This window comes from Panicum virgatum, chromosome 5N (genome assembly GCF_016808335.1).
Source record: "Panicum virgatum strain AP13 chromosome 5N, P.virgatum_v5, whole genome shotgun sequence".
Taxonomy (NCBI): domain Eukaryota; kingdom Viridiplantae; phylum Streptophyta; class Magnoliopsida; order Poales; family Poaceae; genus Panicum; species Panicum virgatum.
The window spans coordinates 20,686,672-20,697,878 of NC_053149.1; the positions used below are offsets into that span (position 1 = coordinate 20,686,672).

At 49.3% G+C, this 11,207-nt stretch overlaps 1 protein-coding gene and 1 pseudogene across 1 annotated transcript; both read right to left on the reverse strand.

Annotated features, from left to right (window-relative positions):
• Positions 1-574: 574 nt before the first annotated feature.
• LOC120674657 lies at positions 575-8,809 on the reverse strand (annotated as a pseudogene).
• Positions 8,810-10,060: 1,251 nt separating this feature from the next.
• Positions 10,061-10,948, reverse strand: LOC120674658 (translation initiation factor IF-2-like). Its single transcript, XM_039955801.1, has one exon. The coding sequence runs from the start codon at positions 10,946-10,948 to the stop codon at positions 10,061-10,063; it is 888 nt and encodes a 295-aa protein (XP_039811735.1).
• Positions 10,949-11,207: the final 259 nt, after the last annotated feature.

The window sequence follows — 11,207 nt, forward strand, 5'->3', positions numbered from 1 at the left end:
ATACTTTGTATCTAAAAAGCTCGTAATAAATTCTAAATTTTTAGCCCATGAGCTGCGAGGCCCGCAAGGCTTTTGGATTTTCATGGCCATTGTCAGGCCTAAGAGAGGATTCTGCGTTCTGCCACATGGAGCCCATTTACCAGGATTGCTAAATAATAAGCTTCCGTATATTAAAATGTTAATATGCTAAAACGTGGACATATTAAAATATAGAGTAATTTTTCAACTATATCAAATTTAGAGTAATTTTTTCGACTAGAATCTTGGCAAGTTGAGAATAGCACTTGGTTAGGTGGGCTAATTTTTCTCAACCAAACGTCAAAATTTATGCATTTGCCCATATTTTAATATACCAATATTTTGATATGCAAACAATGGGACCCACACTACCTTTGATTAGAAAATAAAAAGGCTATACACCAGATCAGGTCACGTAATTTAATTTACTGCACCAACAACACAAGAGACACTTCTATATAGTTGCCGAACACAGACCACCCTAAGTGAAATGTAACAAAGTTCATGGAACTTTATGATACTACTACATGTATATTTATATCCTTATTATGTGTGCCCTTCCAAAAAATGAACTTAGCCCACGAGAATGCAGTGGCGCCAGGGCGGTGGCTGTCGCCGCCGTCATTTCTTGAACAGGTCAGCCGTGAAGGTGACGCCGGTGCCGGGCAGCCAGGCGAGCCCGTCGATGAACCGCCGGACGGTGAACCGGCCGGCAACGGCGGCATCGGCGATCACGTGGTACCCGGGCCACTTCACCCGCCCCGCGACGCCCGCGTCGGGCCCGTAGTTCCCGCACTCCCTGTAGAACAGCATGGCGGCCCACTCCAGCCACCCGTGGTCCTGCACGTCGGGCTCCATGACCACCACCCGCGAGAAGGGCTTCCACGGACGGACCAGGAACGTCGGGTGCCGGGCCTCCACCACGCAGCCATGGAAGACGAAGCCCGTGTTCTGGTTCGGGTCCCTGCGGCCCTGCGCGGTGATGCTACCGGCCTGGACTACTAGAAAACAGGCCAAAAGTCCTGGCCAAAGGTACCAGCTGCTGTTGCAACCGGTACTAATGTCACGCATCAGTACCGGCTGCAAAAGCAGCTGGTACCTTTGGCCAGCGGCGATCAAAGATAAGGTGTTTGGTACCGGATTAAAGCATCACCCGGTACCAAAACTTCAATATAGGAACCGGTTAGTGCCACCAACCGGTACCAAAAGCACAAGGAGGAATAGATACCGGTTGGTGTGCCTAAAGGGTGGATAATGGTACCGGATTTTACCATGGCCCGGTGCCGCCACGTGCCCACAACAAATGCACCGGTTAGTAACATCAACCGGTGCCTATGCCTTTTGTTTGGCACCGGTTGTTGAGCACCAACCGGTGCCTTTGAGCCACGCCTATAAATACCCCAACCCCTCCCCCCTCCAAGCTGCCGTGAACTCACTGTTCATGGCAGCTGAGTGAGGGGAGGGGAGACGAATTTTTGTTTTTTTTTCAAAAAAGATTAGTTATTTTTCTCCATAACTTAGCAATTGGTTTTTAGAAGCAGTTATCATTTAATTTATTTGATAAGTGAATAGTATCTATTTATTATAGTTATAAGCATTATCAATTATATATTTGAATTCAAATTTATTATAGTATGAATGTACTATTTGTACACTACAATGATGTATATAAATGTATTGTGGACCTAGATGAGTCGGCAATGGATGTACATGGCCGATCGGCGTTCAAAGGAGTTCATTGATGGCGTGCATGAATTCATAGAAGCAGCCGAGAAACACAAGTATGGCGGTTTCGTTCGTTGTCCATGCAAATTCTGTAAGAATGAGAAGGATTACTCATCATCAAGAACCATCCATAGTCACTTGTTCAATAGTGGTTTCATGCCGAACTACTATGTTTGGATCAAGCATGGCGAAAGAGGAATTGTGCTGGATAATAATATAGAAGAAGAGGACATGATTCCTGACTTTGCAGCCAATTATAATTCCTTTTTCAATGACACTGCAATAGGTGAGCCTGAAGAAGATACTGAAGGATATGTTGTAGAAGATGATCTTGGTCAGATGCTGCGCGAAGCTGAGGAAGGTTGCGAAACAGAAAAGGAATCGAGAGATCTGAAGCGTATGTTGGAGGACTACAGAACATTGTTGTACCCTGATTGCAAACAAGACCAAAAGAAGTTGGGTACCACATTGGAATTATTGCAATGGAAAGCATCAAATGGTTTGTCTGACAAGGGATTCGAGGAGTTGCTGAAACTTATAAAAAACTTACTCCCTGAGGGTAACACCTTGCCGGAGACAACATACGAGGCAAAAAAAGTTGTTTGTCCTTTAGGATTAGAGGCACAGAAGATACATGCTTGTCCTAATGACTGCATCCTATATCGAGGTGAGTATGAAAATTTGGATTCATGCCCTGTATGCAACGCATGCCGGTATAAGATCCCTCGAGATGATCCAGGCGACGTTGAGGGGATGCGTGTCAAGAAGAGGGTGCCTGCCAAGGTGATGTGGTATTTTCCTCTAATACCACGTCTGAAACGTTTGTTCATGAACAAAACGAATACTAAATTGATGCGATGGCACAAAGAAGAACGTAAGCAAGACAATATGTTGAGACACCCCGCTGATGGGTCGCAGTGGAGAAAAGTGGACAGAACATTTCCAACATTTGCAAATGAAGCGAGGAATATAAGGTTCGGCTTAAGTACGGATGGCATGAATCCTTTCGGTGAGCAGAGCAGTGGTCATAGTACCTGGCCTGTAACACTCTGTATATACAACCTTCCTCCCTGGTTGTGTATGAAGCGGAAATTCATTATGATGCCGGTGCTTATCCCCGGCCCGAAGCAACCCGATAATGATATAGATGTGTATTTGAAACCACTGATTGAGGATCTTCTATTGTTGTGGAAAGATGAGGGTGTTTGTATGTGGGATGCGCACGCAGAGGATCATTTTAACCTGCGTGCATTGCTTTTCGTAACCACCAACGATTGGCCAGCACTAAGTAACCTCTCTGGACAATCCAATAAGGGTTATAGGGCATGCACCCATTGTTTAGAAGAAACCGACAGCATGTACCTCAAGCACTGTAGGAAGATCGTGTATATGGGTCATCGTCGATTTCTTCCGATCAAGCACCCATTAAGGAGGAGGCATGCTCACTACGATGGAAAGGCAGATCATCGTACCAAGCCTAGGCACCGTTGTGGGAAAATGGTGTTTGAAATGGTCTATAAGGACTTTCCTAGCCACTTTATATCCTTTATATATAGTGTATAATTTAGTTATAGAATTTAGTTATTAGAGAGACTTTGTTTAATCATGTATTTAAATAGAGAGTGAATAATGCTTGTATTTATGTATTTATCATGTATTTCTGTAACTCATGTATTTATCATGTAACTCGTGTAACGACGATGAGTAACGACGACGAGTAACGACGAGTAACGACGACGAGTAACGATGACGAGTAATTTCGTATTCGCTCTCTAACTCATGCATTCGCCATCCCTCGACCCTCAACTCTAGACCTCGACCCTCAACCCCGTTCCTCGACCCGGTTCTTCGACCCTCAACTCTCAACCCTGTTCCTTGACCCGGTTCCTCGACCCCGTTCCACGACACACACACACACACTCACTAACTCTCTCTCTCTTTCTCTGTCCCTCTAACATACACACACACTCTCTCTCAAACACGCATTTTCGTTCAAAGAATTTTATTCTCCTGCTTCATTTAAGGATGGACAAATACTCTAACACATTTTTACGATTTCAGTTAAGGATGGACCCCTTCGGTGATGAGCAGGCCGCATTGCAATACATGTTGGACGCAATAAACGAAGATACGAGGGCCAACACCACCCAGCCAATCGCTGAAGAAGATGCTCAGACAGCTGATTCGTTCCTGAATATGTCTGGAGATGCCGATGAAGAAGATGATGACTTTGCGCCGCCGCCCAATCAACAGCAGCATGTTCTAGTACGAATCTTAAAACTATATGCATGGTGACTTCGGTAGATTAGTTTTGCGATTAACATATGTTTTCTGTAATTTAGTCGACCTCCGCATCGACTTCGTTGAGCCAGTCAAAAGGGAGACGCCGGCCAACCAAGAAAATGGAGGGAAGACAGGTCGTCAGAGAAGTGGACGCTGAGGGCTGTCCAAGTGCTCCAGACGATGCTAGCACAAAATTTGTCAACCAATGTGGGGTTATTGTTCGGGCAAGAATTCCGATCACCACAAGACTATGGAAAACGACCAAACCCGAAGAACAGCAACACGCCGTGCCTGCACGTCAGAAGGAAATGCTATGGGCAGAACTCAAGGATATGTTCACTCTTTCTGAAAGAGTTGACCAAGAACTTGTGAAGAAATGTGCCTTGAGAAAGATGGCCCTTGCCTTTGCAACTTTCAAGAAGAAGTTGTACACCAATTACATCAAGAAGGATAATGAGCCGAACTGGGACGATCTTCCTCAGGTTAAACCATACTGGGAGGAGTTCAAACAATACAAACTATCAGAGGAAGCCCAAAAAAATCCGAACAAGCCAAGGTGAATGCAGCAAATAAGAAGTACAGCCACCACCTTGGGGCAGGCCGGTACAAGAAGTCAGTTAAAAAATGGCAGAAGATGGAGCAAGACCTTGTAGATAGAGGCATCAGGCCGACGACTTGAGATTGGCCGGATAGATCCAAGTGGTGGTTATTTGCTAATGGCGTGACACTAAACCAGTTGGATGGAAGTTTGGTCGTGCCCGGGCATATGCAAGAAGTGTCCCGCTATCTAGTCGCTGCAATAGATGAGACTCAACAAGGTACATTCCATCCTCAAAGGGAGAATGATGAGCTGACAAGGGCATTAAAGAATCCGGAACACCCTGGACGAGCCCGCGGCATCGGCGTGGTCGCATGGAAAGTTGCTTGGGCCGGAGATCCCTCTTACAAGACTCACCGAAAGAGCAAAGCCTAACAGGAAGAGAAACTTCGTGCCATAGAAGAAAAGATGAACAAGAAGGTTGCGTCCTTGGAATCTCAGATGGACGCCAGGGTCAATGAGGCGGTGCAGCTAGCTCTGAACCAAAGGGGCACTGCTGGGTCGCACCCGGATGTTGTGATAAGTCCGGCCTCTCAGCGACGCAGCAGCTGTGCATCCACGGCGGCGCCGACGTACAAGCGGAACAGCAACCCCAGATTGAGCCAACGACAGTAGATGACCAGAGGTATCCAGTGGATGATGTCACCATGCCGACACCATGCGAGCTTCATGTGCGAGCAAGAAATATATCCATTCATGTCGCATACGGGTCAGCCCTGCCCCTGAATCCTTCTACTACAATTCATGGAAGGCCAATACCTCCTGGCTACACCTCCATCACAGTCGAGCAGATAGTTGGAAACAATAAGGATCTTGAGCTCGACTTCGTTGGAGGGGATGGAGAGAAGACATTGGGAGACGCACTGCACGGGGTCGTTCTATGGCCCAAGGCCGACATCAAACTTACTGCAAGCACAACGGCTCCCGTGCAGACCGATCGCCCGTCTCCGCGGCCTACCTCACTGCCGTCCCCACTACCACCTCCTTCACCACCGTCTCCGCCGGCGCAAAGGGCCACGAGTACTCCAACTCCTCCTACACTAGAAAAGGGAAAGAAAAAGACAGCATCCCTCCCAGCGGCTGGACCCTCAAAGAAGAAGCAGAAAACGGTCGAAAGACAATTAACCTACGAGAAAACCGCTGAGGAGTTGGAAGAGGAGACTGCTCGATATATAAAAGAACAATTGAAGCCTAAAGTCCCCCCGCCGAGGGAAAAGGTACCTCTAGAACTAGGTAAAAAGCTTCTCGCAAACCTAGACAACCCACCAAAACCGAAAAGCTTACCCTCGGACTATGATCGTACTCTGACAAAGACACACAAGGTGAGAAATCTGAAGAAAAAATATGGCAAGACCATTCCTCAGCTTGGCACACAATAAAAAGAACTCGAGCCCCTCCGGGTGCCAGGGTTGCCACTCCTACACCCGACGGACGTACAACTCCAGACGGACCTACAGGCCGCAATATTTCTTTCTGAAACTGGATTAACGCTAGAGGAGGCAACGGGGCATGTGGAGGCAAAAATCCCTGTCGCTCGCACTATTACTCCATTCCAGCATGGAAAACCGTTTGTCACTGGGGAAGAGGAGAAAAGTCTAGGCACGCAAATGTTCAATTTGCATAGATGGTACCTGCGAATGGCGAAAGATGAAGGGAAAATGTTTGGAGTCAAGTATCGTGACCATGATTTCTTCCGCGGGGAGGACGACTTCTGGGTGTACTTCCAAAATTTATATCACATTTACCATCGACAAGCCCTCGACGCCTCTATCATCACCATTTGGGTTTTGTAAGTATCACTTACCTCTACATTAATACTTTTTGTTAACAAGAACATAATTATATGTGTGCATTATAAAATTTCTATTGCATCATTTAGACAGGAGATCCAAAGAAGCCGAAAACATTGATGGCACCATCAGATCGGCTTCATGTCTCCTTTGCTAGTCAACCAGAAATTGATCAACGAAAGTTACAAGGAAACGTGCGAAAACATGTACGATTCGTTGACTAGGCAAAGTTATAAATCCTATATATTCATACCATACAACTTTGGGTAAGCCTTGATCGACTCAAACCTCTGTTATATTACTAAATAAATACTAAGTTGTCTAATATATTTATGTATATATCCTATCTATATCTGCAGTTATCATTGGATTTTACTCATACTTTCCATAGAGACCGGCAATCTTATAGTCTTTGACTCAATGAGAAATCCAAAGTCGGCAATCCAACATATCATAGACCCCTTGAACAGGTAAGTTCAGTTTGCACAATCAAATCTTTTTTCTGTTAATAACAATTCCTGAATATCAAACTTAACTTTGAGCGCAGGGTTTGGAAAAAATTTGTGAAAAATAACAAAGGACGTGGTCAATGGAGGCCCGAACTGAACGTTAACATGGATTATCCGGTATGTTCATTCATAAAGATTTGTCTAGTTAAGTATATAATCCCAAATTGTTCTAAATTGAGTAATTTATTTGTTTCTCCTTAAGTGTGCGAGACAACAACAAGGAACTGATTGGTGCGGGTACTACGTATGCGACTACTTGCACATCATGACTCCATGCGGGAAGACTACTGATGAAGAAACGAGAGTACGTCCAAACCATTCACTAGTATATTTTCATAATTGTACTAACGCACATAATGTTAATGCTTTTTTTCCTAAATGATAGATGTCTCAAATGGGGGATGAATGTTACTCTACTGATCGGATCAACGCCGTGTGCGAGCAGCTCGCCGGATTCATTTTGAACGAGATCTTGGATCCTAGAGGCGAGTTCTACCACGACGGTCACATCGATAGAGGACTTTCATCGACATCCTGAGGGGACTAGTAGTTGGACGGCTAACATGACTTGTACATTTGTAAATATTTTTAAACATTATGCCTTGATGTTTGTAAATTTGTAAATATATTAGTTCATCTAATTAGCTTAATTATATGCTCGCATTTCACTTTTAGTTAGTTTCAAATATTCTCTGAGAACGAATACGAACAACCAATGAACGTAGAGTACTGTAGAGCTTAAGTGCGTTTAGCAACTATAAAAGAATAAATAGTAATAAATATAACAAACAAAACTGGATTTGGGAAAAAAGGGAAAAGATCATTGGTACCGGTTGGAAATACGAACCGGTACCAAAGGGGCTGCCACCTTACGTCAGCGTGGAAGTCTCTTTGGTATCGGCTGGTATTTCCAACCGGTACCAATGGAAGCCTAAGGCACCAGTTGAAAAACCCGGTGTCTTAAGTAGAGGCCAATGGTCACGGTTGCGGGGCACCGGTTGGGAAACTGGTGCCTTTGGCCTTTCTCAGCCGGTGCCCAAAGCCCGTTTTCTAGTAGTGCTGGCCGGGTGACAGCGTGGCCTCGAGAGTCTGCTGGAGGACGGCGACGCCATTGCCGAAGACGAAGTCGACGGTAACGGAGATGTGGCAGTCACGATAGAACTGCCGGAGCGAGTGCGCATACACCGTGTCCTGGTGGCCCTCCACCGCCACACGGAAGAAGGCGGAGCGGTCCGAGTCCACGTGCAGCGCCACCGCCTGGTGCGCCGCCAGCCCCGCCGTGTTCCAGATCGTCATGTCCTGGGCGACGAACCCCGCGCCAGCCACCGCTGCATGCCGAGCAAAGGTTAAGACGGTGACATGGCCACATGGGATGAGATGTCAGCTTGCTGCAATGGCCAATGGAGGAAGAACAGTAGATCACACGTGCATCCTGCCTTTCGAAATTAAACGAAGCAGTAATGCATGGCAATAACTTTGCCGCCGCGAGCTTTATTGACGGTCATGTACTTACCGAATGTGGCGCTCCGGAAGGTGGTCCAACCGCCGGAGAAGCTCCGGCTGCCGGAGATCACCGTCTCGCCCATGCCCTCGCCGACGAGCATGATGTTGGTTCTTCTTCCTCACCTCCACGTTCTTGTGGTAGATGCCCCTCTTCACGTAGATCACGTACTTCCTCTTGCTGTGGATCGGCGCCCACGCCAACGCCTCGCTGATGGTCCGGTACTGCCCGCTGCCGTCCTGTACCACCACGACGTCCACGCGCATCGGCCTGATGCCGGCGCGGCGCGCTTGAGCAGCAGCTCCTCGTCCCCGCCGCCGCAGCCATCCTCGATGTCCATCATCCACTGCGGCAGCTCCGAGCTGGGGCCACCACCGCTGCCCATGCCGTTGTTTGGCGCGTGATGCTGCGCAGGCGCTTTTGAATGGCTATGCTAGCGAGTAGCATTTGATCTTAGCTTAAGACCCCGGATAGAAAAGGGTAGTTTTGGCCAGAGCTAAGGTTAGTAGGGAAAGGCGTAAACATAGTGTCTAGGCTGAACTATACCACTCAGTTGTCTGATAGTCCCACGGTTTGTAGAGGTAGCCGGCAGGTGGTGACAACCCTATTCGAGTCTTTTCGTAATCCTCCACGTTCGGATATCAGATAGAGCATATATTGGAGCTATCAGCTTGTATAAGCCGGTCGATACGTTTAGCTCGAAGTATAACGGCGACATGATCTTTTCTTCTAGACATAGATTCTAGATATAGAAAGTCCTCTCTTCTGTCTTCTCCACACTGGCGTGTGTGTCCTTGGATGAACCTGAACCTGTAGATAGCGTACTCACGTTTCCTAGTGGATACGATACTCTGGAATACTCCTTGGTGAAACCTACAATGGTATCCGTGCGCTTGCGGATTTTATTCGTGACGTTGCAAAATACCAATATTGGGGGACCGGTCTGACCAGATCTAGTTAGGTTTTGCTTTGTAGAGTCCTTTTGTAACTCGATTTGGAAGAGGTACGTCCTCCCCGGTCTATAAATATAAAGGCCACGGCTGGTTGAGGTTTTTTTACCCAATCGAATAAATCAATATACAATTTTCTTCAAACCCTAACTTTTCTAATCTCGTGCTATTCTTTGCTCATCTCTTCGGCGTTTAAGGACGTGTTGGGTGGCCTGCCGACTCCAAGACAACCCTAGATCTGTGAGCTCCGATGGAGTCACTCTCGAGCTCGTGGTTTTAGGTCTTTGCGAAGTTCTCTGCGCCCGACCAGTCTGACCGGTCGCCGGGGTTCGTCGCCGATGTTGCGATCGTTGCGATCCTGCGCGTTCTAGTGCTTGTGTATTGGCCAATTCTGCGTCAACATCTTGCTAGGCAATTTACATGCGTGTGCACGCATCGGATGCGCGATCGCGAGGATCGCCCTGGTGGCCTGGCTGCTTCCGGAGCTGAAAAAGGAGGGTTTTACATGTATACTATTACAAAAGATGGCCCCGACGTCCATACCACTAAAAAGTTTGGTGATACCTCTATATCATCGCGTTTTTCGGTTTTGACGTGTGTACCATTTTGGACGGAAGGAGTGCTAATGGAGGGTAACGGAGCAGCGAAAAGACCATTATACCCTTAGATGCCAAAAATTGCTTAAACTATCTCCTCTCAATGACGAGCGGGCCCCACTTGTCATCTTCTTTCTTACGGTTCTTTTCCTCTGTCTCCCTGACTCGCGCGCAGCGGAGGACCTCGGCGGTGCTGCGCTCGGCGTGCTGCTGGACCACGACCCGTGGGGACGCGTACGGGGGTGCGACACGGCCACGGCCCGTGGCGGCGCTGCGCGTGGCGGCAGGACAGCACCGAGCTTGCCGCCGGCGGCGGCAGCCCGGCCGAGGCGGCGCTCGCGCCGGCGTGCTGTGGTGTGGATGACGCCCGGGCAGCCTCGCCGCGGCCACGCGGCGGCACCGCCCCTGTCTTCCTTGGCGCGGCCGCCCTCGCCGTGTGCCCCCTGGCCGCGCGGCCGCGCCGCCCTTGCCACGGCTGCCTCGGGCATCCTCGTCGCGATGACCTGCCCGGCGGCGTCTAGCGCCCGTGGCCGCGAGTTTTCCTCTCGTCCTCCCGCTGTGCCCGATCTTCCCGGCCTGCCCATCCTCACGAGCCGCCGCCGCCGCCAGCACCATCCGTCGCTCGCCCCCTCGCGCACTCTCTTGCTCGCCCCCTTCCTCGCTCACGCTCGGACACCGTCCGCCGTGCGCCGTGGAGGCCGCGTCGGGGCCGCCGCGCGCCGTGGAGGCCGCGTCGGGGCCGCCGCGCGCCGTGGTGGCCGCGTCGGGGCCGCCGCGTGCCGGGGCGGGGCCGCGGCGCGGCTGCCCCACGGCCGGGGCGGGACCGCGGCGAGGCCGCCGAGGCAGGCAGATCGATGTGTCACCGGCCAGCAAACCCGATGGCGCTCGTCGAGGCCAAGCATACTGGCGTGTCCATCTCCAGCGCAGAGCTCGCAGACCCCTGTTCGTCGTCATCCTCGACAGCGTCGAGACGCCCATCAGCGGACCCCCCTGTTCATCGTCGTCCTCGACGGCATCGAGACGCTCTACGGTGGTGGCGTTCGACCGGTGCGGCGCGCGCAAGTGCTCGGGAGGTGTCCGCGGCCTGGTGCCGCTCGTCAGGGAGTGGACAACTGGTTTCCACTCTAGGATCAGGCTGTTCTCGTCGTTCTACACGGTGGCTTTGGTAAGCACACACAACACCCCGGGACAACAAAAGGAGTGCTGGTGTTCCAAAAAAAAAAACAAAAGGAGTGCT

Excerpts from the sequence above, each read along its gene's own strand:
- LOC120674658 (XM_039955801.1), bottom strand. The coding sequence starts at position 10,948 with ATGGGCGTCTCGACGCTGTCGAGGATGACGACGAACAGGGGTCTGCGA.